Raw genomic sequence first — 25,608 nt, 5'->3', positions numbered from 1 at the left:
GTGATCTTGATGAAGAATGAGTGTAGTCCATTTTCCTGTTTGAGGAGTTCTGTCCCATGATTGTCATAAGTGGAGTCTTTCTCCTTGGAGGTGTTCAGAACTGTACAGAGCTCTCAGCAGCCAACCCTGCTCTGAGCTGAGGGCTTGGATCGGGTGATCCCAGTGCTCCAGGTGATCTCCTTCGGCCTCAGGTGCTCTGTAGTTCTGAGATAAGGCAGTGACAGGGGTGAGGAGGGTATGGAAAGGGGTGTGTGCAGAAATGCCATGGAGAGAAGCACAATCTTAGCTCCAAATTACATCAAACAAGATTTCAACTGCCTTTGGCACCGCATAGATACAAAAGGAGACATCGTCCTTCCAGGGATCCAGTTTTGTTGGGAAATGAGGGGGCCAGAGCTCAGTTTTGCTTGTTTTCACTGACAGAAGAGCAGGATGCAGGACTGAGAAGGCTGTCAGCTTAAGATCCTGTCACAGCCAGGTTTTGAGCTGTGCTTTGATTCACAGAACTCCATGGTCTCAGACCTGGGGAAAGGTCTGGGCACAAAATGTCCATTCCATTCATTTTTGAGTGGGTGCAATGTGCTGGGAAAAGGGGGCTTGAAATTTAGCAGCCACTCTAAGCATATTGTCATTTATCTCAAAGCACACTGTGATTTGGAGGCCCTCAAAAATGCCTGGTTATCTCATTCATGCATTTGGTGTGTAAGATTTAGCTTTTGTTTGGCAAGCAGATGATTCTGGGAATGAGGTGGGAATCTCAGTATAGAACAAGGCAGACATTGTAATTTGGTGAGAAAACAATTTCATTCAAATTGAGGGTTGGGTTATCTTTGGCAGAGTGTTGTAGTGTAACTGCTGATGTGGTTTGATATCTCTTCTTGCTTTTCTTCTTGCTCCCAGAGTACTTTGGATTGCATGCAGGTACTGCTTTAATGCTGTCAAACAGGACATTTTCCCCTCTGTTCTGACTTTGACAGTTGCTTGATATTCTTGTTTTAACTATACTCTGGAAAAGATTGCAAGAGTGTTACTGCCAAGAAATAAATGTAATTAGAGAAGCTCCCACTATGAGTTTGATGGAGCAGCTGCTTTTCTCTTTGAGTGCCTTGCTTTCTTGACCAATTAGAATTAGGAGCTTACTTTTTTTGGCACTTTCAGATTTTTAGAATTGTCCGACTGTGCTCCTTCTTCACAATTAAGTATCTTTGCAGTCCAAGAGTGAAATGTTTCCTTCAAACCCCAAAGGCAGTGGTGACACCGTTGCAAATGAGTGTCATGGAGAAGAAGACGGGTCCTGCTGGCTTTGTAATCGCGTGGAAGATGGGAAACAGAGATTGTGGATAATACTTTTCCCAGAAGAGGTGGTAACTAATGAAGTTCCCACCTGGGAGCTGTGCTAGCTGGCCTGTTCACAGGTGGTTTGGAAAGAAGGCTGATTTAGAAGTGCTGAGGTTTGTAGCTGATAGAAAGCTTCTTTAAAACCTTCCGATCTGGCAGAAATCTCAGGAGGAATGGGGAGATGAAATGCAGATGACACTGACTGTGCAAAGGCATGTGGAGGAGAGAGAGCAGGGACTAAACATGCCCAGTGGTGGGCTCAGAATTCCCTGCTGGCACAGGAGGTGCAGGGTTGGAGGTAGGGGATTTTTTAAAAAAATGTCAGCCACAAGTTAGTCAAAAAAGCAGTAAAGTGATGGGAACTCTCAGGAAAGGTCTTCATTGGGGTATGCTGACATCCTATAGAAGTTGTGCTCACAATGATGTGGTTCTGGCTGTTCCTTTAATTCCTTTGACATCTGCCCTGCTTTTAGCAAATGCTAAAAGTGCTTGGACTGCACACCTGTAGAATTCCCCTCTAGAAAGATGGGGATTCTCTGATCTCAAAAGTACATAGCAGAAGATATGGAGAAAGGGAGCAAGGGACATCTGAAAGGAGAGCATGAGCTGGAGAAGTGAAGAAGTGTCTTAGAAGATGGGGCTGAACTGGTGTTGGTTGGGTGTGTGAGTTGGTGGTTAAACTGACCCCACCAAGCTCTGCTCCTGCTCTTGCAGCCTCTTCTGGAAGTCCAGTCCCTGTTGTGGGAGACTACTCTTTCTCCCCCTTTGGGGTTGTGCTTACACACAGAAGTCTTGTCTGTGTCTGGAGTTTGATTCCTGCTAGTCCCCTGAACTTCCTGGCCATGTCCTTGGGCCTTCTCTTTCTTATCCTCCTGCCCCCCAACACTGTCCTGGAAACCTGCTGCTTCCCAGCTGTGTGCAGTCCCCTGCAAGTAGCTGCTAGAAGTACACCTTGTGTATCATGTGGCAGTAGTATTTAAGGCGTGTTTTTGTGTTTGGAATAACAGATTGAAAAGACACCTGACTAATTAAGTGTCTTAGAATTAAACTGTGAATTATCTGGGCTGTTGTCTTGGCTGCCAGTGTAAATGGATTTAAACTGTGGTTTATGAATTTACAGGACAAGGTATTATTATGGTGCTATTAAACACAATATCCAGATGCATCTGCTGGCTCATGTCTCCAGAGAAGACAGGAAATCCCCCTCTGGTGCTGCAGTCATTCTGTACCTGTCTGTTGTTGTAGGCTCTGTCCCAAGGTGGGATCAGGGATGGATGTTGGACTTGAGGAAGCCCTCCTTTGATCCAGTGCAACTGTTCTTACTCTTGAGGGTTTCTTTTCTCTGTTAAGATGTAATGTTGTGGGGGAGAAGTGTTTATGTGAAAAACCCAAACTGTAAGTAAATTCCAACACTCATAATGGCAGAGGAATCCTGTGCACCGTGGCTTTGTAAACAAGGTCTTGATCCTGAGCAAGTGGATAACACAGACGATCTGGAAGTTAGTCCTGGCATCTGAATTCAGTTCAGAGATATTCTTGCCAAACTTGAGAGACTTCATCAGGCTTTCCTTAGAGCATGAGAGCACCTTTGGACTTGGGAAGAGAAGAAGTAATAAACTCAAACGCCTAAAACAGATATGTCACAGTCAAATAAAAATGCATGACCCTGCTAAATCCTTAGGGAGCAGCTACAAAGGTTTTATATTGCTCTGAGACCAAAGAGAGAGCTTTTTCTGTGTCAGAAATGTTATTTTTAGAGCTGCTTAAAAGCTCAGACTTTCTGTCTCACATAATATTTCAAGGCATCGTTTATTTTTTTAGTTGGCTGGAGAAAAAACATTTCAAATACATTTGGTTAAATGGAAATTTTTGAAGAGCACAGTGTGGTCAATCTGTTCTGGTGCATCTTACTTACAAGAAACAGTGAGAGGAGGGGAAGGAGCAGTTGCAAACACCTGGGAATTGATCTGCCTACAACCTGAGGGAATGTGGGGATGTGTAAAGACAGCCTGGAATCAGCTGTGTTTTGTAAGGGGAAGTTCTAGAGACAGTGAAAAGAAAATATGGGAAAATACAAATGGTTCTCTATCAGGAATGTGTCATTCCCTCTCCATAGTGTTTCCCAAGGCTCCTTGGCACCTCGTCTTGCTGAGGTGTAACTTTCTTCTCAGCATTCATTTGCCTGGAGTAAATCATCCCTGTAGGATCAGGGAGGAAAGTGTGTGGGCTTCCCACATCAAAGGAGAGTTCTGCAACATGGGTCTGTGTGCTCTCTGCCCTTCCTGGTGCCTGGAGGAGCCAAGGTCTGGAGGGACAGTTGGTAGTCCTGCCTGGAATGGTGGGGAGATCAGGTTAAGATTCTGGGGCCTTGCTTGAGCCTCTGGAGCGATGGATAAAACTGGGAGAGCAGTTCCTTTTGGAGACATGATTGTAATGGTCCAAAAGCCATATAAAGCCTTTTGAATCTTTTTAAGGGTTATTTATCTCTGACCTATCTCATCTAATCTTGTGCAGGGCTGAGAGAGAATACTGAAGTTCAAACCCAGAATTTTAGGGATGAGTCCTAATGGAGTTTGTAGTCAGCTTCCTCCGCGATGATGAGCCTCGGTTTTTCTAACATAAGGAGAAGTGTGAGGCTGCCACTTCCCAATGACTGTTCCTAGGCAGGGCATTTAAAAGTATCCTTTAGCTCCTTGGAGTCTGGGAAAAGATGCAGCAAAAGCAAATCCTGTTTGGAACCTCAGTGTTTCAACAGAGGTTTGTTCCTCATCTTGTTCTCTCTTGGCAGGCCCGGGTGAAGGATCTGGAGGACCAGTGTCGCAGTCAAACAGAGCAGTTCAGCCTCCTGTCACAGGAACTCCAGCAATTCCGGCTTCAAACAGGAAAAATCAACCTTCTCACTTCCACTCTGGTGACTTCAGAGCTGCCCCTTGCTCTGTGCAGCTCCGCCCCACAGCCCCGCTGGGAGAAGGGTAATTGTCAGACGTGCCTGATGGGGCTTTGAAAAATGGGTTGATACTTGTGTAAAGGGAAAGGACTAAAGGAGCTGGTGCAAATGTTTAGCGTAATTTTGGCATCTCTGTCCCTGTTGTAAATAAGTTTGGTTCATTTTGTAAAGAGAAGTTGGCATTTCTGTGGCCAGTGAGAGCTCAGGTGTCCAGTCTGAACAAAGCACATTTGTAGAGACTTGGGCTGCTCCCTGCTATGCTTGTTGCTGATCCTGTATCCTGCTTGTGGCTGTAACTAATGGACAGCTGATTTTATTGCAGAGTCAGCTGTTCCTGGGTTGCTCCCCCACCAGAGCACAAAGAAGATTTACAATGAAGGGAGTGATGAGCTGGAGCCGTTGCAGCGGGGGCCAGACACCACCTTGGGCTCCCCAGCTGCTCCCACCAGTGCTCAGAAACAATCCAAGAAAGGAGAGTCTCAGTCCAGCTCTTCAAAATCTGAATCCATGCACAACAGCCCAAAATCCTGCCCAACTCCAGAGGTCAGTGTGGGAGTCCCGTCTGCTGCCTGTGCTTTCCAGCCAGAAGGGAATAAATTCGTTGCTGAGAGCACCAGTAAAGGTGCATTCATTCCCCAGTAAGGTCACAGGCATTCAACAGGAAGGTTGTATTCATTCCCTTCCAGCTGCCTGAAGAAAATGGGGTAAACAAGAGAAAAACTGTAGGAAAATACTGAAATTACCTTGGATGCCATGTCTGTAATGATCATTTGAATATATTGCTGTGCTCCATGACAGAGACAACTGGTTAGCCAGTGTCTGGGAGCTTGGAGAAGGAGTGGGATTTACAGGTGTTGGAGAGGACAGAAGCAGTTAAAGACCCCAACATCCAACAGAGCTCCTTTGTTCAGGTTGACATTTGTGTTGCACACAGGCACAGCTGTCATTTAGAGGTAGCAAGAAATCAACATACTGAATTATGAATGTGTGGGGTGGAAGAGGTCTCCAGAGTCTCTCATCCAATCTCCTGCTCCAGTGGGACTGTCACCAGCTCTAGATCAGTGTGGCTGTGGCTTTGCTGAGCTCAGGCTACAGGTTCTTCAAGAATGGAGATCCCCCAACTCTGGGAACTGTTCCCACCTGGGCAAGGAGTTTTTGCTGATGTCTGACTGGAAGCCCTGAAGGTCCAACTTGGAGGTGTTGTGTCTTATTACTACTTCCTCACCTAAAAAGTCATTCTTAGAGATGGTCCTTAGCCCAGGAGCCAGATTGACACCAGGCATGAGTTTAAAGGATGTGTTCACTGTGTACAGACTCTAGGAGTGTTCCTTTACTCAGACCCTTATCTTTAACGTTTTTAGGTGGACACTGCGAGTGAAATGGAAGAACTGGATGTTGACAGCATCTCCCTCATGCCAGAGCCAGGCAACCAAGGCCCTGCAAAGCTCCAGGTGTTCTTAGCTCGATACAGGTACTGAGTGGCCATTGCTTGTGCTCTGTGGAGTTACACAGGTTATCTACGGTGCCCTACTTCACAATGTTCTCTAGGATTCACCACTCTTACAAGTGGATTATAATAGGTTAGACCTTTTATTTTATTTCTCCATGGAATTTTCACACTTGGAGAGCTGGGGGTGTCTAGCCTGAAGAAGAGAAAGCTCTGGGGAGACCTTAGAGCTCCTTCCAGGGCACAAAGAGCTCCAGGAGAGTTGGAGAAGAACTTGGGACGAAGGCCTGGAGTGACAGGAGAAGAGAATGGCTCCCAGTGCCAGAGGGCAGGAATGGATGGGATTTTGGGCAGGAATTGTTCCCTGGCAGGGTGGGCAGGGGCTGGCACAGGTGCCCAGAGCAGCTGGGGCTGTCCCTGGATCCCTGACAGTGCCCAAGGCCAGGCTGGACATTGGAGCTGGGAGCAACCCAATGGTGGAAGGTGTCTCTGGCCATGGCAGGGAGGTGGAATGAGAAGAGCTTTAGGGTCCCTTCCAACTCAAACCATTCCATGATTGAATGATTTGAGATCTGTTACTTCCTGTGCAACCTAGGCTTAGCTCAACAAAAGCACATGAAGCTCAGTTGGTGTTCAGTGAACACCACTGGGCAAAGCTTTGAGTATCATTCTCTGTTGAAAATTAGTTCAACCTAACATATTCATTAAATTGTCTATTTTTTTCAGAATAGTGCAAGAAGTTTTCTCCAATAAATCTTATTCCAACAATTAAGAAAATTTCAGTTTAGAATTCCTGAAATTTTTGGCCACAATGTCTCTGGCTGTAATCTTTAAAGGGGGAAAAAAAAGCACCGAATAAACCCACATCTTTTGGTTAACTCTTGCTATTCACTGAGCCATCGTGGTCAAGCCCAAATCATTACAGTTCAATGTATTAGCTATCCATCAGCTTTTCCACTGGGAATTGGGAGGAAGAGAATGGGGATGATTCCGTGCTTGTGAGGAGCACATCAAATGTGGTCAGTGTCTTCATGTCAGTCTTGGGCCCATAAGGTCTCAGTCAGATTACAGAGAGTTAAACATTGCTTTGGCAAGATTAAATCCCTTTTAAGGGGTAAAGAGCAAGTATTGGCAGTAGGTGTTTGTAAAGATAAAGGTTTTTCATGAGGCATTTTCCTGTGAAATGAGACCCTCTGATTGAGGATCCCTGGGTAGGCAGGTTAGAACTGCCTGGAGTCCAAGCTCAGCTTCTTTATATCCCTTTTCCTTTGGATGTCACAAGACATCTGTTCTGCTCCTCAGAAATTATCTGTTATTAAATAATTTTATATGTAAACTACAGTCTTCACCTTTGTCTGTGGAATTTGCTGCTTGCCAAAGTGGATGCATTCCCAGTGAATTGAAGGCTTATCACATCACAGCTATAATGTGTGGCTGGGAAGGTTCCCATGCAAATTAAGTCTTCCAATTGTAATTATTTCAGCTACAATCCTTTTGATGGACCTAATGAAAATCCAGAGGCAGAGCTTCCACTGACTGCTGGAGAATATATTTACATCTATGGAGACATGGATGAAGATGGCTTCTTTGAAGGTGTGTTTTAGTAAAATGAAATGTGAATGAACGGCTATGGAGAGTTGATCTCTCTCCAGAAAACGAGAGAGAAGTTTAGCAAACCTTGAAACCTCAAGGTGAAGCATTTCTGCCCATAGTTAGTTTGTTAGGAGGACAAGAAGATCCTGTTGGAAACGGCTTTATTTATGTTATGAATAAATGAAGTCTAAGCTATGAAATCCTGGTCTAGTGATTTCAGTGGAAATTTTGCCACTACTTTCAGCAAGTTTCAGGTTTCATCCCCAATGGTTTCAACCCCCATATGGTTCCTTCATCACTATGGAGAGGAACATGATCAGACCCTTCTGCAGATGGGCTGTTTTCCTCTTTGCAGTGAGCCAGGAACTGCAGCAGGTGATGGGCTCCATCGCTTCATGCTCTTTTGGCAGAGAGGGGATACAGTAATCAACCCAAACTGCAGCTGGGACCCTCGCTGGTGTCACACAGCCTTTCTGTTTTGGCCCCTTTGCAAACATGATCTCAGTTGATTAAGAGGTGGATGGAATTGAAACCAAGATTTGTGGTCTGTAAATTTGTGCTGAGGTTTCTTTGTGAAGCCACTTGCTTAAGGGGTGATGGTTCCTGATTCCCTGGGGTGCTTTGCAAAAGCTGAGACAAATGCATGTACGTTGCACTGCTTGCTCTGTGACTGCTCTGCCTCATTTTTCTTTCTTTCTTTCTATTCCCAAGCTTATAATTTATATATTTGTTTATTGTTTAAAAAGGTTATTCTTTATTGACATTTTCTGCTTTCCCTGCTTTCAGTTGATTTGCTGTAGGTAGAGTTTGGAAGGGGGAAGGCAGTGCAGTCCCTCTGTGCTGCTCATCCATGGTTTGATGGATCTGCACAGACCAAGTGCTGTGTATCTGTTGTCCCCACAAGTCTTTTTGGGACACCTTTAATATAGGAGTTAAGAAAGGAGGGAGCTAAATGGAAGGCCAGAGCTAAATACAAAGCTGGGAAGATGGATTTTCTTGAGGAAGTACTGCAAACCCCAAATCTGTATGGCTGGGAGAAGACATAAAATCATCCATCTGCATAGCTCAGGAAGGCTAAAAAAGGTAGTGAAAGAGCTATGATGAGAACCAATGGGATAATGAAGAAGGAGAAAGCCTTTAGATAATCACACACCCCAGCTTCTTACTTAGCTGGCTCTGAAATGTGTGGAGCAGTGAGTTTCCTCACTGTGTCCATTGGGACCTAACAAGGGAAGCCCTAGGAAATCAGGAAACATTTCCAGGAATGACCTCCCTGAGGTTTTTTCCACTCCTGACTGCAGAGCAGTTCTACCCAACATAGATGTTGTCCCATAGTCCTCACAGCTGAGTTGGAAGGCACAATGGCAGGAGCAGTGGTAACAGGTGTCCTGTTTTTTGTTTAGGGGAGCTGATGGATGGCCGGCGAGGGCTGGTCCCCTCCAATTTTGTTGAGCGAGTTTCAGATGATGACCTCATGACGATTCTGCCTCCGGAGCTGAATGATCTCACCCATAGCTCATACCAGGAGAAAAGTTTGGTCAGTGCAAGCACCAGCAGTGGAGATAAGAGTGAGTTCTCCATTGAAGAGAGTAGTATTAGTCTGTTGGCCAGCAGAGCAGAAGGAGACCAGGAGGAACCTGTTAGTCACACAGCAGTGCCTTACCCAAGAAAACTGACTCTTATCAAGCAGCTTGCCAGAAGCATAGTTGTAGGCTGGGAACCACCTCTTTTGCCAGCTGGCTGCCCAGACATACAAAGCTACAACATCTATGTGGATGAAGAGCTACGTCAGAACGTGAAGAGTGGCCTTCAGACCAAAGCAGTGATAGAAAAGCTGGATTTACACAGCAGGGCTTACCGCGTGTCCGTGCAGACGGTGACGGCGCACGGCAGCTCTGATAAACTGCGCTGCACTTTCTTTGTGGGGCAGGATTTTGGCAAGGCACCAACGATGCTGAAAGTCAGAAGTGTCACAGCCACGTCAGCAGAGGTGACGTGGCTTCCCTGCAACAGCAACTACAGCCATGGGGTGTATCTCAACGGGCAGGAGTGTGATGTGACCAAGCCGGGCGTGTACTGGTACACCTTCCGCCACCTGCAGCCCAGCACCCAGTACGTGGCCAAGCTGGAGGCCCGGCCCATGAAAACTCCTTGGGAAGAGGTGCCCGAGGGACAGGAGCAGGACTCAGCTGTGATACACTTCACTACCCCTCTAGCAGGTACCGCAGGCCTCTGCACATGGAGAGGCTGTGCTCAGCTGGCCCTTTGCTGGGAAGCCGTGGGGCAAAGGGAAGTGAGATTGATTAGGTCCCCAAAGCCTGAGGTGCTGCACTGTTTTGTTTTCATGTTTTTCTTCCTTTATTTTAAAATTCGATTATCCCTTTTGCTTTTGTTTGCTCTGGGAGGACATCCTCTCTGCTGATTGGAGCAGCTGGTTGGGCAGGGAAGAGATGGTTTGCCGTGATCTTGCTCCAAGGGTTGCTGCATCTTGGCCTCAGCTATTTTTGCAAAGTTCTGTTTTCTGTGCATTAAAGCTTTCACAGAACAAGAGCATCTTATTTTCTCTGGTTCTGTCTGTTGTTTCCCAGGACTGGCCTGGCTGTTGTAGTTCAGTTCTGCAGGGGCAGGTCTGGTTGGGAGTTTGCTCTCTGATTCTAACCGGGGTTCAGCTTTATGCTGTAGCCAGATAAGCAAGAGGACATTGTGTTTGGTCTCTCACAGGCACACCTGATGCTCCCTTGGATGTCCAGGTAGAAGCTGGTCCCTCTCCAGGTATCCTGGTCATCAGCTGGTTACCTGTCACCATTGATGCTGAGGGATCTTCCAATGGGGTCCGGGTCACTGGATATGCCGTGTATGCGGATGGACAGAAGGTACGGACTGTGCAGGGGGCTGGGGCTGCTGTAGGGGTAGCACAAAGTGTCAAGACGTTAAGGCATGGAAAGCTGGATCCAGGAAGGTGTCCTGAGGAGGCAGTGACAGTCCTTGGCCTGGAAAAGAGTGAGCAGAGAAGGGACATTGCTTGTGCTCTGTGATGCACACCACAAAAAACATCTGTCCAGATTTTGGAGGTGCTTCTGGAGCAGGACCCTCCAGCTCTGGGGCCCCCAACATCAGAGGGATGTGGAGCTGCTGGAGTGAGTCCAGAAGAAGCCATGGAGATGCTTCAAGGGCTGTATCCCCTCTGTTCTAGATCCAGGTTGGCAGAGCTGGGGGTGTTCACCTGGAGAAGAGAAGGCTCCAGGGAGACCTCAGAGCTCCTTCCAGAGCCTAGTGGGGCTTTGGGAGAGCTGGAGAGGGATTTTGGGCAATGGATGGAGGGACAGGACACAGGGAATGGCCTTCCACTGCCACAGGGCAGGGTTAGATGGGATATTGGGAAGAAATTGTTCTCTGTGAGGGTAATGAGGCCCTGGGACAGATTGTCCAGAGGAGCTTTGGCTGCCCCAGCACTGGAAGTGTCCCAGGGCAGGTTGGGCAGGGCTTGGAGCAACCTGGGGTGCTCCACGTGGAAAGTGTCCCTGCCCATGGCAGGGGCTGGATTGAGATGGTTTGTAAGATCCCTTCCAACCCAACCATTCAATGGTTTTAACACACAAACATCCCAGGGTTCAGTGCTGTTACTGATACAGAACACCCAAGGACATTCTGTATGAATGGTGTCCTCTGCTCTTGTACACACATGATGTTTGAAGGAGCACAGTGCAGACCAGAATGATGCTGTGTTGGATAATTGCTCTTTTGTTGTGGAAATGCTTTTTCATCTTCACAGGTCAGAAAAAGGTGTCTGGGAAAGCAGTCAAAAGAGCTGCCTAAAAAAAGGGAAAAGCTCTTCAAAGCTTAGGAAACAAGGAGGGTTAAAATCTGGAGTAGGAGTGAATATATTCGTTTTTTGCAGACTGTTCAGTTTCTCAGATTTCTCTTTAACTGTTCACTCTTCCCAGATACTGTGCAGAAGGGTGGGAATTCTGCACAGCTGCTCTCCAGAGCTTTGGGTTCTGTCTTAACTTTGGGGGTCAGGAATTGTTCTTCTCAGAAGGGCTGAGCTGTGCACAATAAACAATTCCTTCCTGTTCTTTTGCTTACAGGTGATAGAAGTTACTTCTCCAACAGCTGGGAGTGTCCTGGTGGACTTGTCCCAGCTTCAGATGTTCCAGGTGTGCCGTGAGGTTTCTGTCAGGACAATGTCTCAGTATGGGGAGTCCGTGGATTCGGTTCCAGCCCAGATTTCCTCCGTCCTGCTGGAATCCTCCCACTGCACTTCCCCTGTGTGCACCACTGTCCCCTCCAGACCTCCCCGGGGGGGCCCCAGGGCCTCACTGCCTGCCTGCAGCCCACAGCACACACCCACACTCCGACAGAAAATTCCTGCTGACACCTCAGATGCCAAATTGACTGACCCATCCTCCAGCCCTGCTGGCTCCGCACGGCCCCTGACAGAGAAAGCCTCTTCCCCAGCACACCTCCCCTCCCCTAGTGCTTCCTTGGTGCAGGCTCCAGGTACTTCCCCACAGAGGTTGGACACTGTGGGAGACAAGAAATGCCTCAGTGTGCCTCCCCAGCAAGCTGGCACAGCGTTCCCAGGGCAGGGCACGGAGCCTGGCCCTTCCCAGGAACCGGGACTGCAGCAGCTGGTCGAAGGGACAGAGTTGCAGGTAAGTGCTTACATCTCCTGCCCAGTGCCAGTTGTGCAGGGAAGGGCAGGGAATCCTTTCTGGGGAGAGGGACACGATGCTCCTGAGCCCCCTTCTGTGACACAGTGTTGCCTCTGGGCCATCATCCAGCAGTGGCAAACTCTCAGGGAATCTTGGCTACTGTTGGGTACCTGGAAGATGCAGCTTGATTCTGTTTGCAAGCAGATGAGGAACAGAGTGAGGAAAGGAAGAATTTTCAGTGTTAAAAGGTTAAATAGATGTTCCCATGTTAGTCTGGCATTGCTGTGCTCTGACTTGAAGGGACCTTCTCCAGCCTGGTGGGTTTGCACAAGACAGTGATAGAACACCTCAGTGGAGAGCAGAGCAAGGCAGCCATGGCTGCAGAACTGGCAAACTGTTGTGACACTGGCTGCTTGGAGTTTCCAGTGGGTGAGTGAAATTCCAGGTGGAATTCCCAGTAGGGTGAGTGAGTCCTTTCAGAGCTCTTTTAGGACAGTGGTGAGGATGTCTGAGAGCCATATAATGATAGTAAATGGTTTCTCTGTGACCATGGGGAAGCAGGCTCTCCTGATGTGGGATGTATTACATGAGGGAAAAGGATCTATTTCCCATTCTGACTTTTGACATCAGAACTCACTGGAGTGTTTCAGACTGTTAAATTCAGCACAACTTTATTAATCATGGCAGTGTGTCCTTGTGAAGGCTCAGAGACAGGCTGAGACTTCTGAGAATTGCTGAAGCGACAGCGGCATGGTGGGTGCAAGCCCCAAAGACCAGCTCCATACCCAGAAGGACTGAGATGTTGAGTCCAAGATCAGTGATCAGCTCCTGGTCATTTGCAGCTCAGTGCACCGGGTCAGCTGCTGGATTCATTTACCCACGTGGGACCTGAGGACAGGGAGGGGTTTGTTCCAGGGCTGGCCAACATTCCCAGCTGCAAATTGACTGCCAAAACATTCATAACCCTACAGCAAAGAACACATCAGAGAGTCAAAATAATTAGGGGTCATAGGACTCATTTTTGGTGCATGAGTAGTCTGAGACACGTCCCCTTGATTTCACTGTTGGTTTGTTTCCCAGGTGGAGCAGTCAAGAACCAAACTACCAGAGCTGGGAAGCCCGATGGACAGTGGGGTGAAGCTCCAAGCAGAAACCTGCCACGTGTGCTCCGTGGAGGAGGCACCCAAAGGTCCCAGTGCTGACACGGAGAGAGAGGCAGAGAAGCACCTGAAGCCAGAGCCTGCGTCTTCCCCCAGCCAGGCTGGGGCCACACAGGACACCTTTCAAGATGGAAACATGAGTGGGAGCAGCTGCCAGGACTTGCTGAGGTTGTCTTCTGGCAAGGAGGTGATGAAAGAAATGTCCAGAGTGAAAAGAGAGGTTTGTTTAACCTTGGTTGAATGCCCATGGATGGATGTGAACTGTGCTTGACCTCCTGAGTTTCCCAGCCTTAGGCAGTGTTGTTCTGCAGGCTGTCAAGTGAGACTGATGTCTGTGTGTGTCCACACCTGACCCACTCCCTTGGGTGCTGCCCACTTCCTTTCCTACCACACCTGAGCTGTGTGTGTGCTCAGAGAAAGGAAAAATGCTCCTTTGTTGCTGAAATAGAGTCTGGGACAGCTGAGAAAATGTGTTTTACTTTTCAACAGCAAGAAGAAAAGCTGTCGGAAATGGGCCGCCGACAGTTGACGCTTTTCACTGAGCACAACCGAAGTTCTGACCTTTCAGATATTTTGGAAGAGGAGGAGGAAGAAGAGCTGTCTTCAGATGCTCTGGAAGGGAAGAAATGGGACCAGAGAGAGCCATGTTCCCAGGAGAATGGGGAAAAGGTAACTTGTCCTGAGTGCTGCTTGCGGGGAGCGCCGGTGCAGCCATCCCATGCCATCAACTCACAGGAGGAGGGGCTGGGCTGAGCCTTTCCTGAGGTCCTGCTGCTCTGCTTTTACTCACAGTGTTGGCTCAAGGTAGTAAAAACACAAGTTCTTTGGGAGAGGGAGAGGTATTGGTTTGTAATGAATGGAGTCAGGGTTTAATTGGTTGGAAAAAACACACAATGTGATGTTTAATGTCTAAAAAACAGGGATTTTAATATTTAATGTTTTTAATGTTTAGAATCCAGGGTTAAAATCAATGGTATTGGTTGAGTTCTTAACACAGAGAGTAACCAGGAAACAGTCAATGCACAGGGTGGGATTGTTGGGGTGTCCTGTGCAGGGCCAGAGCTGGCCTCAGTCCTTGCAGTCCCTCCCAGCTCAGGATATTCCCTGATTCTGTGATTATTTGGCTTAGGCCTTGATGCTTTCTGTAGCCAGGGATGGCATGTAGGAGCAGAGTTGTGGCTTTGCAGTTCAAATGCTGTAAGGGATGAAATCCTGCCTGAGCTGAGCTGTTAGTGACCAGCTTAATTCATGCTCAAAGAGGTAAATCTGGTCTGAATGCATCTGTGGGAATGTGATTCCAACTGCCTGGCCTGCAACTGGTGTGTAAGCATACAGATGACATCAGTTGGGATGAATGTCCATGAGGGAAAGCACTGAGGATGAGAGACTGGGAAGTTAAAAAAGCTCTGCAGGAAATGTGATACGCCTGGATGGCAGGAAAGCACCCTTTCTTTTGTTTTGATGGTGCCCTGTGTGGCTGCTGCCAAACCCTGCTCGTGTCCTGTTGAGCTGAACAAACTGCTGGCTCTTGACTGGATAAAGTGATTGTTTTCTGTGCTGGCAGTGACAGAGTGAGGGTGACAAGATGCTGAATTGGGAGAGGACATGAGGGGCAGGAAGCTTTAGGGCACAGAGCTCCCATTACTGCCTTATGGATTGAAAGGGATGTGACTGGAATAGGGCTGGTTTTTAGGATTCTGCATATTTAACTAAATTTTCTGTTACCTCAAGACTCCTCAGCCAACTCTTTCAGGATTCAGAGGATGAGAACTCGGAGGGGTACTGCTTTTAAAATGTTTATCCTTAAATAAGTTGTTTAATTGCTGAAACAATTTATTATATTAAAACTCAAAAGCAGAAGCCACCAATTTGCAAACAGCTGAAAGAAGTCTTATTGAAGTTATTTTATGGTTGTATTTATGAATTCTCCATATTGCTAAAGGGTCCTAACAAGGCAGGAGCCTTGAGGATGTATTCTGTAAGGAGAGTTTGAGATAATTGAGGGGTTTTTGGTCTAGAGGAGTTGAGTGGGAGATTTTGTAACTGCCTATAACTATTTGCATGATGGTTAAAGGGATGAGTGACAAAGTCTTCTTGTTTCTGGGAGATGATACATTAAAACAGGCAAAAATCATGAGCTGTTGTTTGGGATGTTCATGTTAGAGATGAGTTCAAACCTCTTTCCTAGGAAAGCAGTGCAGCCTTGGGACTGGTCCCCAGAGGTTTCAGGATGTCCATTCTCTGATGTTTTCAAACCTCATTTAAGCAAAGACATAAATTTATTGTTGGCAGCAGTCCTGCTGCAATAGGGAGCTGAACTGGAGACCTCTGGAAGCCCCTTCAACCAGTTCTAAATGTAATTCAAGACCAACTTTTGCTTGGAAAAAGCTATACAGAGGTTGGAATCTATCAGTAGACAGCTTGCAACTGCCTTTGTTTCTCCCACGCTGTGGTTCAGTCTTTAATTATCTCTGAACAGACCTGCTCATGGCTGTAGTTTAAAATATCAGTAGCTACACATGATTTGTAAGTGCCTTTAGAACACAAAATGATGTAACTTGTCAGGGAAGTTGAACAAGAGACCTCCAGAGGTATCTTCCTACCAAAACGACACTGTGCACCTGGGCTTTTACCTTTTATCTTAGCACTAATGTAATAAGAAATAGACCTACAAATTCTACAGTTGATCCACAGCAAATTTTAAAATTCAGCAGTGCCGTCCCCAAAATTTTCTGTAACCTGGTAGGCTCTCACCCATCTGCAAGTGAAATTCATGTCTTTGTGGTCCTTTGAGGTAAAAGGTTTTCCTTTGTTTTAGTGGGAACTCTGCTCCTGGATTTGCAGACAGGAACCTGCAGTAGGGCGGCACTTGCTGGGACATGGGAAGGGCCTAGGCAGCAACATCTTCAAGGGGTGTCCTGCAGCACAGGGCCATTCCCTGTGCTCCAGGGAGGGGACAGAGCTGAGGGGACCCGTGGCTCCGTGGGTGAGCACGGGCTGAGGCTCAGCCCTGTGGACAGAAGAGCCCACTCAGCTCTTCCATGGAGGGACAGCGTCTCTCCTGCCCCCATCCCAGCCCGAGGGTGCCAAGCCATGGGGAATCATCATTCCTGTGGCAGGATGAGAGGTGCTGCAGGTGGAGGGGCTGGGAGGGAGCTCTTCCATGCATTTGCCTTCCTCGCTTCCTGCCACATTGCTGGTTCATCGATTGCTTTTGCCAGAAGATCCATCGCTCCCTCTGCCCCCTCCCCTTGCTTTGCTGCAGCCACAGCTCCATCCTGCTCTACTGGGAGGGAATCAGGGTCACTTTGCCTCTTGTTTTAATGTTTATTTCCTTTCTTTTTTCCTTTGCTTGTCCTGGCTGTGGCTTTTCTCGGGGTCTGGGTACAGATGGATCTTTGTGATACTGACAGCGATGAGGAGATTCTGGAGAGGATCCTGGAGCTCCCGCTTCAGAAGAACCACAGCAAGAAGTTGTTCAGCATCCCTGAAGTGACTGAGGATGAGGATGAAGATGAAGATGAGAAGGGTGTTACAGAAGAAAAGACAGACCCTCAAGACTCCTTGGAAACACAGGCCTACCACTCAGGAAGAACAGAGAAACCACCCAACAGCAAGGAGCCATTTCTGAAGGAAGATGGGTGTAACAGCTCCGTGGATGTGTATGCTCAGACTCCGCAGGGGGAGCACGGTGCTAAGGAGGGCAGAGCGGATGCTGACCATGCAAATCCTGCCTTTAGCCAGCTGGCTTTCAGTCACAAGAAGGCACACTGGAACTGGGGCTATCAGGAGAACGATCCAAAGTCTGGGAGTGGGACAAGTCCCTCTTGGGGCAAGAAGAAGGGAAATAATTATCGAGAGAAGATCCGCAGTCGGCCTGAGCTAAGTAGGAGGAGACAGAGTGATCCAACAGAGCACTGCAGTCGTCTGCTGGGCAACTGCAGCCAGATGGGGAGCGGGTTATACAGAGCTCCCAGTCTCAGGGAGGAGCTGAATGTTGTCAGCAGTGCCGGTGGGAAGGAGGGGTTGGATTTGTACAGCCGGGCCAGACAAGGCACCTTACAGAAAAAAGCCCAAAGGGCAGTAGGAGCTGGGGGGGCAGAACCTGCTGTGATGGCAACGCACGGCCCCAGCCCCAGAAGCCTGGAAATAGACATCGAATATGACTCCGAAGATGATCAGGATTCAACCTGTGCATCCTCCCCAGAGAGCAGGCTGTGGCCAGAGAGGTCCCAGAGCTGCCAGGGAGACTGGAGTGATTGCTCCAGTCAGTCTGAGGTTGCCCACCCGGGTGGCAGAAGGGACCTGACCAGGCTAGAGATGATGGAAGAGCAGGGTATGGAATGGGCCGGGCACCTACGGTTCTTCTGCCGGGAGAAGGAAGCCCCAGGGTGTGAGAGCAGTTCTGAGGAGCAGGGCTGGGAGCTGGACTGTAAGTCACCTGGCTGGAGAAGGAGGCTCGAACATTCTTCGAAGGGGATACGTAGCACCTCCTTGCACAGAAGGGTTGGGTGACTTTTGCTATTCTGGCTTTGAAGCAGCTTGCAGTGGTGCTGGCTTCCCTCTGCTTCCCTGGCCTGCCTGTATCTTGCTTTGTTCAGTGTTGTCCAGAGAAAGGACCCTCCTCTAGGATTGTCTGGAAGAATATCTAAGAGATTCTGTAGTTCTGTGCTGCTCCGTGGCTTTTCTTGTAGTAGCTGCTTCTGCTTTTCCTGCTCCCTGACCAAGTGTCACCGATGCAGTATTCCTTTTCACGTTGGGTCTCCCTCCCCATGGCAGGAGGGTGTGAGATCCAAATGAAAATCCCTGGTGCAATAAGCTGATTGGTGAAATCTTTGTGTAGATGCGGACTGTAATGTCGCCTCCCCTTGAAATGCCCTTTTCTGCATCTTCACCCCCGCCAAGGGGTTCATCACTAGTGCCTGGCAGGGCGCCTGCCCGTCCTCAGTTCTGTTTTCCAGCTCCCTTGGTCTTTCCAGCTCTAGAGTGTCCCTGAAGAGGAATGTTGCATTTGGAGGCATTGCTCTTTGTGGAGTGCGTTTGGGCTGAGCGCTGTTCAGGGAGTTGGAAGGCAGAGGCTGTTACTAATTCTCTGGTGGTTCCAATTGCAGGCATCCAGTCATAAAGATTCCAAGGGCCCAGAGCCGCCTGGCACAGCCGCCTGGCAGGCTCCTGGCAGGAGACGGAGCAGGGCTGTAAGAAGAAGCCAAATGAAGAAACCTTTGTTCTCTAGTCCAGGTGAGCAGGTACAGGGAGAGAGGTGGGCAGCAGGAGAGATGGAAGCTCCTGGAAATGGCTGGGGAGAGGCTGGCAGGCAGTGCAGGGCAGGGGCAGGGCTGACATTCTCTGTGCTGTGTCCCCTCTGTGCACAGGCCCTCCAAGGAGCGCTGCTCCCGAGAGCTCCAGCAGAGATGACGGCATTCGGATCTTCGTGGCTCTCTTTGACTACGATCCTGTCTCCATGTCCCCTAACCCTGATGCGGCAGAAGAGGAGCTCCCATTCAAGGAGGGGCAGATCCTGAAAGTAAGAACTGAGTGAACATCTCCTGCTCTGTGGATCTGTCTGGTGTTCCAGGGGCAGCATAAACCTCGGGAGGTCTGCACCCTCCTCATGAGGGAAGTAGAGGGGCAGATGCTGATATCTTCTCTGTGGTGACCTTATGGAATGGCTGGAGCTGTGTCAGGGAGGGTTAGATCAGATATCAGGGAAAGGTCAGAGGCTGCTGGCACTGCCCAGGCTCCCCAGGGAATGGGCACGGCCCCGAGGCTGCCAGAGCTCCAGGGGCGTTTGGACAGCGCTGCCAGGGATACACAGGGTGGGATTGTTGGGGTGTCTGTGCAGGGCCAGGAGCTGGGCTGGATGATCCTTGTGGGTCCCTTCCAACTCAGGATATTCCATGATTGTTTCTCTGTGCAGCTCAGGCCCTGCAGCATAAACAGTCTATTTTCCCTTTGCAGGTTTGTGGAGACAAGGATGCTGATGGTTTTTATAGGGGGGAATGTGCTGGAAGGGAGGGATACATTCCATGCAACATGGTGTCAGAAGTCCCTGTGGAGAGCAGTGAGCTCAAGCAGCAGCTCCTAAAGCAGGGGTTCCTGCCTGCCAACACGGAGAGCCCAGGTACTGTGTGTGTCTGTGTGTGCCCTGCCCTGTGGCTTCTTTGCTGGAATGGTGGAAGCTCAGTCCTGCTGTTGTGTGTGGCCAGTGCAGCCAGCAAATCCATCTGGAGGGCTGTCCCTGGATCTGCAGCCTGGTTTAGTGGCTGCTCCACAGCAGGGGGATCTGGCTGGATGTGGGTGTTCGAGCTCTCCGTTCATCCCTGACTCCACTGCAGCTTTTGGAGCTGCTCCTGGGTGTGTGAATTCAGCACAAAGTGAGGATGAGCCTCACTAGGGACAGGGAAACAGAAGCGTTTGAAGAGCAGCTGAAGTATGTGAGCAGAAGTTTTCACTCTGTTCTCTCCCTTGTTTTGAAAGCCTGTGACTGAACTCTTGGCATCACCCTTCTCTTGGGTGAGAGAACCTGTGACTTGGGAATGGAGATGGGGAAGGGGGAGGAAAGGTGTGAGACAGCAAGGCAGGCAGACAGGAGTGTACAAGGAGCTGGTGGTTGGGTTCCTTCTTACTCCCTGAACTCTGTGGTCAGCGCTTTGTGCACTGCTGAGGCTTTCCTGTTCCTTCCCACTCACACCCAGAGAGGAGAGGGAGCAGCTGGGATGTGCAGCTCAGGCTGAGTCAGGCTCAGTGGCTGTGAGCTGCCCCTGCTGTGAATAGCTGTGTTCCAGTGCCTGTCCCTTTTGTCTCCCACCTCTCATCCTGCACTCCTCTCTGCACCCTCTACTGCCAGTGCCAATTGTTGGATCTGCTCCACTTGTTAAAACACCACGATATTCCTGCTTTTGCTGCTCCCTGTTTCGCTGCCAGTTCAGCAGTGGAAAACTGCACAAGTGTTGGTCATGGCAAAGATAAACCCTGACATTGCCTGAGCTGGGGAAAAAAACCCAAATCAACCTAAAAATAAAAAAAAAAAACTCAAGGAAAAAATAAGCAATCCAATTTGTTCCTATTTCCATGGAGGGAGACTCGGTATCCAGCTCTAACAGACCTTTGAGGTCCCTTCCCACCCAAACCATTCTATGATTCTGAGGGGCTGACAGTGCCCAGCTCCTAAATGTTGATCCCTGGAAAGTTGACCCTGAGGAGCACAGGGAATTTCACTGTGTGATTTCTTGAATGTGTTTGTCCTTTGGCCTCTCCCATGTCTGAGGAGAGGAGATTTGAATAAGGTGTTTTTCATATCCATACTCTTTCTCCTGTGTATATGCCAGAGATGGCTGGATGCCTGTGGTGTGTCCCTCTGTGGGTACACAAGGCTCTCTCTGCCCTGCCCCACTGCCCAGTCTTGGAAGGGTAAAGGACTTCATTAATGACGGCTTTGAAAGTTTGGAGGAAGGTGGTGGTAGTCAGTAAGATGTGTGTCCACGGAGGGACTGTAGGTTTGGCACTGGTGGGGACACACCTCAAATCCTTGGGGCAGTTCTGGGCCTCTCTTGGCAAGGACAGTGAGGGTCTGGAGCATGTCCAGGGCAGGGAACAGAGCTGGGAAGGGTTTGGAGCCCAGGAGCAGCTGAGGGAACTGGGAAAGGGGCTCAGCCTGGAGGAAAGGAGGCTCAGGGGGCCCTTGTGGCTCTGCACAAGTCCCTGCCAGGAGGGGTAGTCAAGTGCAGGTTGGACCTGATGGTCTTCAAGGTGTTCTTCCAAGAGCAGTGATTCTCTGATTCCTTGGTAGTTGGGCTGGCTGTATCTCTGCTGTTTTCCTGCTGCCATAAAACCCCTATCACGGCCTTGTAACTAAGGAAATGCCTTGGAGGGGTTGGTCTGGGCACTCCGCAGGTTCATTTGGGATTTCATCCAGTCCTGACCCTGCTCAGGTGCAGAAGCTTTAGCTAGAGACCTGGGATTTTTAAGGTGTTAATGGTACAAGGTTTTATTTTGTCCTTATGGTGCTGTTTCTGAAAGCTAAGGAGCAGCAAAGTCTGTCTGCTTTGAGCTGTGGAGTGTCTAAAAGGCATAAGTATAGTGTGGATTTCTCTGTGTATTTGGGATGTGGATCATGCCTCATCTGAGTCCACATATGAGGCCCGGAGGGCTTTGGCCACAGAAATCCTGTTGTCAGCCTCCCAGGGGAGGCATGTCATCTCCTCTGTCCCCTGTTCACTATTCAAGATGCTTCTCACTTTCCATTCACTGTCTGTTTCTCTTGTCTATTTATTTGCTTTTTTGGTGTTTTTATTAAGGAAATGGCACATTTTCTCCACCTCCACGCCGCCAAACCGTCCCTCCTCCAAAACCCAGACGCTCCAAGAAAGGTCTGTGTCACCCACTGCTTCCTCTTTGGTTTTTGTTGTAGGATTACAGGCTGCATTGAATTTTTACTACTTGCTTTCAGGACCCTCAGATGTTTGTACGACTGCTAGGAAGTGGAAAGAGAGCCCATCCCTGTGCTGGTGTTAAGTTTTTAACAACAGTGATGTCTTTTATAGTTTGGAGCTTGACTTCTGCTTCTTGTTACGTTCCTGAGTCCTGGTTACTGGTGTAGACTTTGAGTTGCATGAACAGTTTGCTTCTGTTGTTTGCTGTCTTGGTGTTCTTTTTACTGTTTGTCAGCTGTGTCATGTGGTCACTGTTGGAGATGAGCTCGTACTGATGAGGCATTTTCTTCCCCCAGCAGGGCTGGACAAACAGGAGTGCAAGTCTCAGCCCGGTGAGAATTGCTTCTAGGGGGGTGTAGCTGATGCATGATCAAATTACAGATGTGTTTTGTGTTCAGTGGCCAGTGTGACACCCTGTGGTGCTGCTTCAGAGCACTGGAACGAAAGGTTTTAGTTCTTTTTGTTCAGTGGTGGGTGCAGAATGTTTTGGTTGAGCAGGGGGAGCACACCTGTTGTGCTGTGGGAAGAGCAGGGCAATCTCTCACTCACCACATGCTGTAGTCCCTGTGATCCAAGGGGCACTGAGAGGCTGCTCCCTCTGCTGAGGTGTGTAATCTGCAAACCCTTTGCCAGCCCATCCAGTGCTGACCCAAAGCAGGGTTAAAATCCATGAATGTGTGTTTTCTGTAGCACTGACTTGGCTTTTGTAAGCTCAGGGCAGGTCTGTAGGTGATGAGTCAGAGCAAGAAGGAGATTGTGGATGGCAAGGCCTGAGCTTCCCTGGGTGCTGGTCCCTGGACCTTGGAGGACAAATTTTGTAGCTTAATAACAGAACATTGTGTAGTGGGAGGAGAAATGTCCTTTCAAGACATTAAAAATAACATCCTGTATGTTTAGACAGAGCACCAGGATGAGGGGATGTGGGATGTCCCCACTTTTGTGCTTATGAGATGATGAAGCAGATCAGAAAACTGTTTTACCAAATGCCTCTAAAGTCTCTCTGCACTCGGTTTCCCCCAGTATTCTTTTTGCTCAGACCACTACGAAAATGGTGAAGGAGTTGCTGTGATTTGGGATTTTGTCCTAATCCCAGGATTTTGTCCTTTCTGATTGCCATCTAAGAACATTTTGCTTTTCTCCTGCAGGGCAGAAACATAAAGACATTGAAGCAGAGCTGCTGACTCCTCGCAGGATGGTGGCTGCTTTTGACTACAACCCTAAGGAGAGCTCTCCAAACACAGATGTGGAGGTAACCATCAGCTGCTCCCCCCTTTTCAGAGGTTTCTTCTTCCTATCTCTTTTTTCTTTCTCTCCCAAGACACTCAGCACTTTGGTCCAACCAGAGTATCAGTGAAACTGTGTGAGTACTCAAGGTGTCCTTTAGTGATCAGACAGGACTGAGTAAATCTGGGGTGGGAGGAAGCAGCTCCTGCTGGTAGCAACTGATCCAGGAAACACTGGGAAAAGGAAAAACCTGCTTAAGGGTTTGAAAGCACTTTTGACACTTAATTTGAGCATGACTTTTGTGTTAAATATCTGTGTAGATCCTTGTTCAAGCAAAAAGATTTAGCTCCAGTTTAATGGACTAGTTTGCATTGTTTTCAAGCAATTCCTATATACAGAATCACAGAATCATGGAATGGGTTGGGTTGGAAGAGACCTTAAAGCTCATCTCATCCTACCCCCTGCCATGAGCAGGGACACCTTCCACTAGACTGGGTTGCTCCAAGCCCCTTCCAACCAGGCCTTGGACACTTGCAGGGATAGGAAGGGATGTATCTAAACAAGGATGGATACAATCCAGAACAGTATTTTTGTGGATAAGTCTGTTCCAGCTAGAAAGGTGGCAGTGCAGAATCCTTTCTGCAAAAAGAGATGAACACATTCTCTGTTCCTCCAAGCTGTGTTAGTACTGAGCAAACAGAAACATGGGATTTGGATTCACATCCTTTCCCTTCATCACAGAGTGTCTGACCAACAGAGGGAATATTGCCTCCCAACCTGACACAGCTGAGGACTGCTTTAGGGATGGTGGAGTATCCTGGGAGAGACACAACGTGAGCATGTGTCCAGCTGTCTAAACCCTTCTGAACCCTGGTCACCGAGGAGATGACTGTACTTCTTGCAGTGATTTGCTCTTGTAGAACTTCTGTGGACAAGAGCTCAAACTACTGAAACAGGCTGGTGCAGTTCTGTGGGAGGTGCTCCACAGGAGTGGCCTGCAGCCTCAAGAGATGAGATTGAGGACTAGGGATATAATATAAATATATTGGAAGTAGATCCCTTCCAACTGACACTTGTAAAGTGACAGAGTGTCTTGAGTAGAACTCAGCCTGTTTGGAGCTTCCACTGGGCAGCTTTTTCCATTAAAAGAGACTGGTGACACCTTTATCTTTAGCCTTGTGCCCCAGGGAGCGTGTGCTGGGGACAGAGGGTGTGACAGCAAAGTGTTGCTGTGTGCTGTGTCCCTGTTCTGTATCCAGGTTAAACCTCCCTGTTTGTATGCATTCCTGCTAGTGACTAATCAGTGAGTGCTGCATACAGAACAGGCTCATCCAAGGGAGCAGGATTTGTAACTATATTTAAAGAAATTGAAGGTATTTCTGGTGCTTGCTGAGCTTGTCCTCAGTGCACCTTTCCAGAGCAGGTGGTAAGAACTGTTTTGAAACCTTATTAAAATTGGTTTAAAAATGGGCTTTGCTCTTGTCTTAATTTATGACATGCTTCCCAGTGAATTCCATTATTTAGCAGTGAATTCCAGAGTTACCCATTTCAGTTTCCATCCCACATCCTGGTCCTGCAAGATTAAAACAGTGGGCTTCCTCCCTTGGAGTGAGATTGGACAAGAAGGCGGGGGGAGTCTGTGTTCCTAGTGAGAAATTCCAGGCAGTGCTTGTCCTGTGACCTCTGTTCTGTGTCTCCTTGCAGGCTGAACTGACCTTCAGTGCTGGGGACATTATCACTGTCTTTGGGTCCATGGATGATGATGGATTCTACTATGTAAGTGCAGGGCTTGGGAAGGTCCTGCGGTTACACTGGAAATTGTTGGAGTTCATGGAGTGGGAGGGAAGCAGAAATCAGGGAACAAAGTATTCTGCTTTTGGGAAAAAAATAAACCCCTTTCTGCTTAGTTCAGGGCAGCTTGTTTCTGGTGCTCATTTCTCCTGCTGTAAATCCAATATTACAGAATCTTGGAATGGTTTGGGGAAGGGACCTTAAAGCTCATCCTGTTCCACCCCCTTCCATGGGCAGGGACGCCTTTCACCATCCCAGGCTGCTCCAAACCCTGTCCAGCCTGGCCTTGGGCACTGCCAGGGATCCAGGGGCACCCACAGCTGCTCTGGGCACCTGTGCCAGGGACTGGACATGCTCACAGCCAGCAATTCCTTCCCAGTATCCCCTCTATCCCTGCCCTCTGGCAGAAGGAAGCAATTTTCCCTTGTCCTGTCTCTCTGTCCCTTGTGCAAAGTCCCTCTCCAGCTCTCCTGGAGCTTCTTTAGGCCCTGGAAGGGGCTCTGAGTCTCCCCTGGAACCGTTTCTCCTCCAGGTGAACGCCCTGAGGTATCCCAGCCTGGCTTCAGAGCAGACAGCCTCCAGCCCTGGGAGCATCTCTGTGGCCTTTAAATGTCCCAGTGGTTCTGAGTTTATTTTTTGGCATCAGTTGCCTGCCAGTTTCCCAAAGCTTTGCCTGTGTTTTTCCATGCACACACCAGCTGAACCAGCACCTACTGAGAGCTAGCATTTCACCAGGCACTTTGGGCACTTGAGCCAGAGGCTGGAATGGTGATTCAAGTAAGCAGACACATTCCTGGGGCTGTTCCTGCCCTCCAGCTCTGTGCCAAACTTGAGCCTTGGCCCTTGGATCATCCACCTCCCCCTGGATGGGAAACAGTCACACATCAGACTTGAGGCTGTGCTCCAGCTTAAGTCTGAGGGCATCACTGAGAATGTTTTGTTTGATCCTTTTACGGTGTTGGACAAACAGAATTGCTGGGGTGGGTTTTGTCTCACCCAACCTCCTCCTGTTGAAGTGTAG

At 48.7% G+C, this 25,608-nt stretch overlaps 1 protein-coding gene across 12 annotated transcripts in view; it reads left to right on the top strand.

Moving 5' to 3' along the window:
- The window catches only part of TSPOAP1 (TSPO associated protein 1), a 55,182-nt gene that overhangs the window by 25,507 nt on the left and 4,067 nt on the right, over positions 1 to 25,608 (top strand). For 4 of the 12 annotated variants that reach the window (XM_015646709.3, XM_015646721.3, XM_015646715.2 and 1 more), the window contains 17 exons: positions 4,127 to 4,310; positions 4,608 to 4,828; positions 5,647 to 5,756; positions 7,216 to 7,325; positions 8,729 to 9,544; positions 10,047 to 10,198; positions 11,414 to 11,980; positions 13,061 to 13,360; positions 13,630 to 13,809; positions 16,531 to 17,646; positions 18,252 to 18,378; positions 18,513 to 18,664; positions 19,099 to 19,261; positions 21,438 to 21,509; positions 21,869 to 21,904; positions 22,718 to 22,821; positions 24,501 to 24,572. In XM_015646709.3, the coding sequence (XP_015502195.1) occupies positions 4,127 to 4,310; positions 4,608 to 4,828; positions 5,647 to 5,756; positions 7,216 to 7,325; positions 8,729 to 9,544; positions 10,047 to 10,198; positions 11,414 to 11,980; positions 13,061 to 13,360; positions 13,630 to 13,809; positions 16,531 to 17,646; positions 18,252 to 18,378; positions 18,513 to 18,664; positions 19,099 to 19,261; positions 21,438 to 21,509; positions 21,869 to 21,904; positions 22,718 to 22,821; positions 24,501 to 24,572 (4,482 nt within the window). Of the gene's footprint in view, positions 1 to 4,126; positions 4,311 to 4,607; positions 4,829 to 5,646; positions 5,757 to 7,215; positions 7,326 to 8,728; positions 9,545 to 10,046; positions 10,199 to 11,413; positions 11,981 to 13,060; positions 13,361 to 13,629; positions 13,810 to 16,530; positions 17,647 to 18,251; positions 18,379 to 18,512; positions 18,665 to 19,098; positions 19,262 to 21,437; positions 21,510 to 21,589; positions 21,905 to 22,717; positions 22,822 to 24,500; positions 24,573 to 25,608 lie in introns of those variants that run through there. The other 8 variants (XM_015646710.3, XR_001524565.3, XM_015646719.2 and 5 more) reach the window with 8 other exon arrangements.

Source organism: Parus major, chromosome 19, assembly GCF_001522545.3.
Source record: "Parus major isolate Abel chromosome 19, Parus_major1.1, whole genome shotgun sequence".
Taxonomy (NCBI): Eukaryota; Metazoa; Chordata; class Aves; order Passeriformes; family Paridae; genus Parus; species Parus major.
The sequence above is the reverse complement of the archived record's forward strand: the minus strand, read 5'-3'. Positions and strand labels throughout refer to the sequence as shown.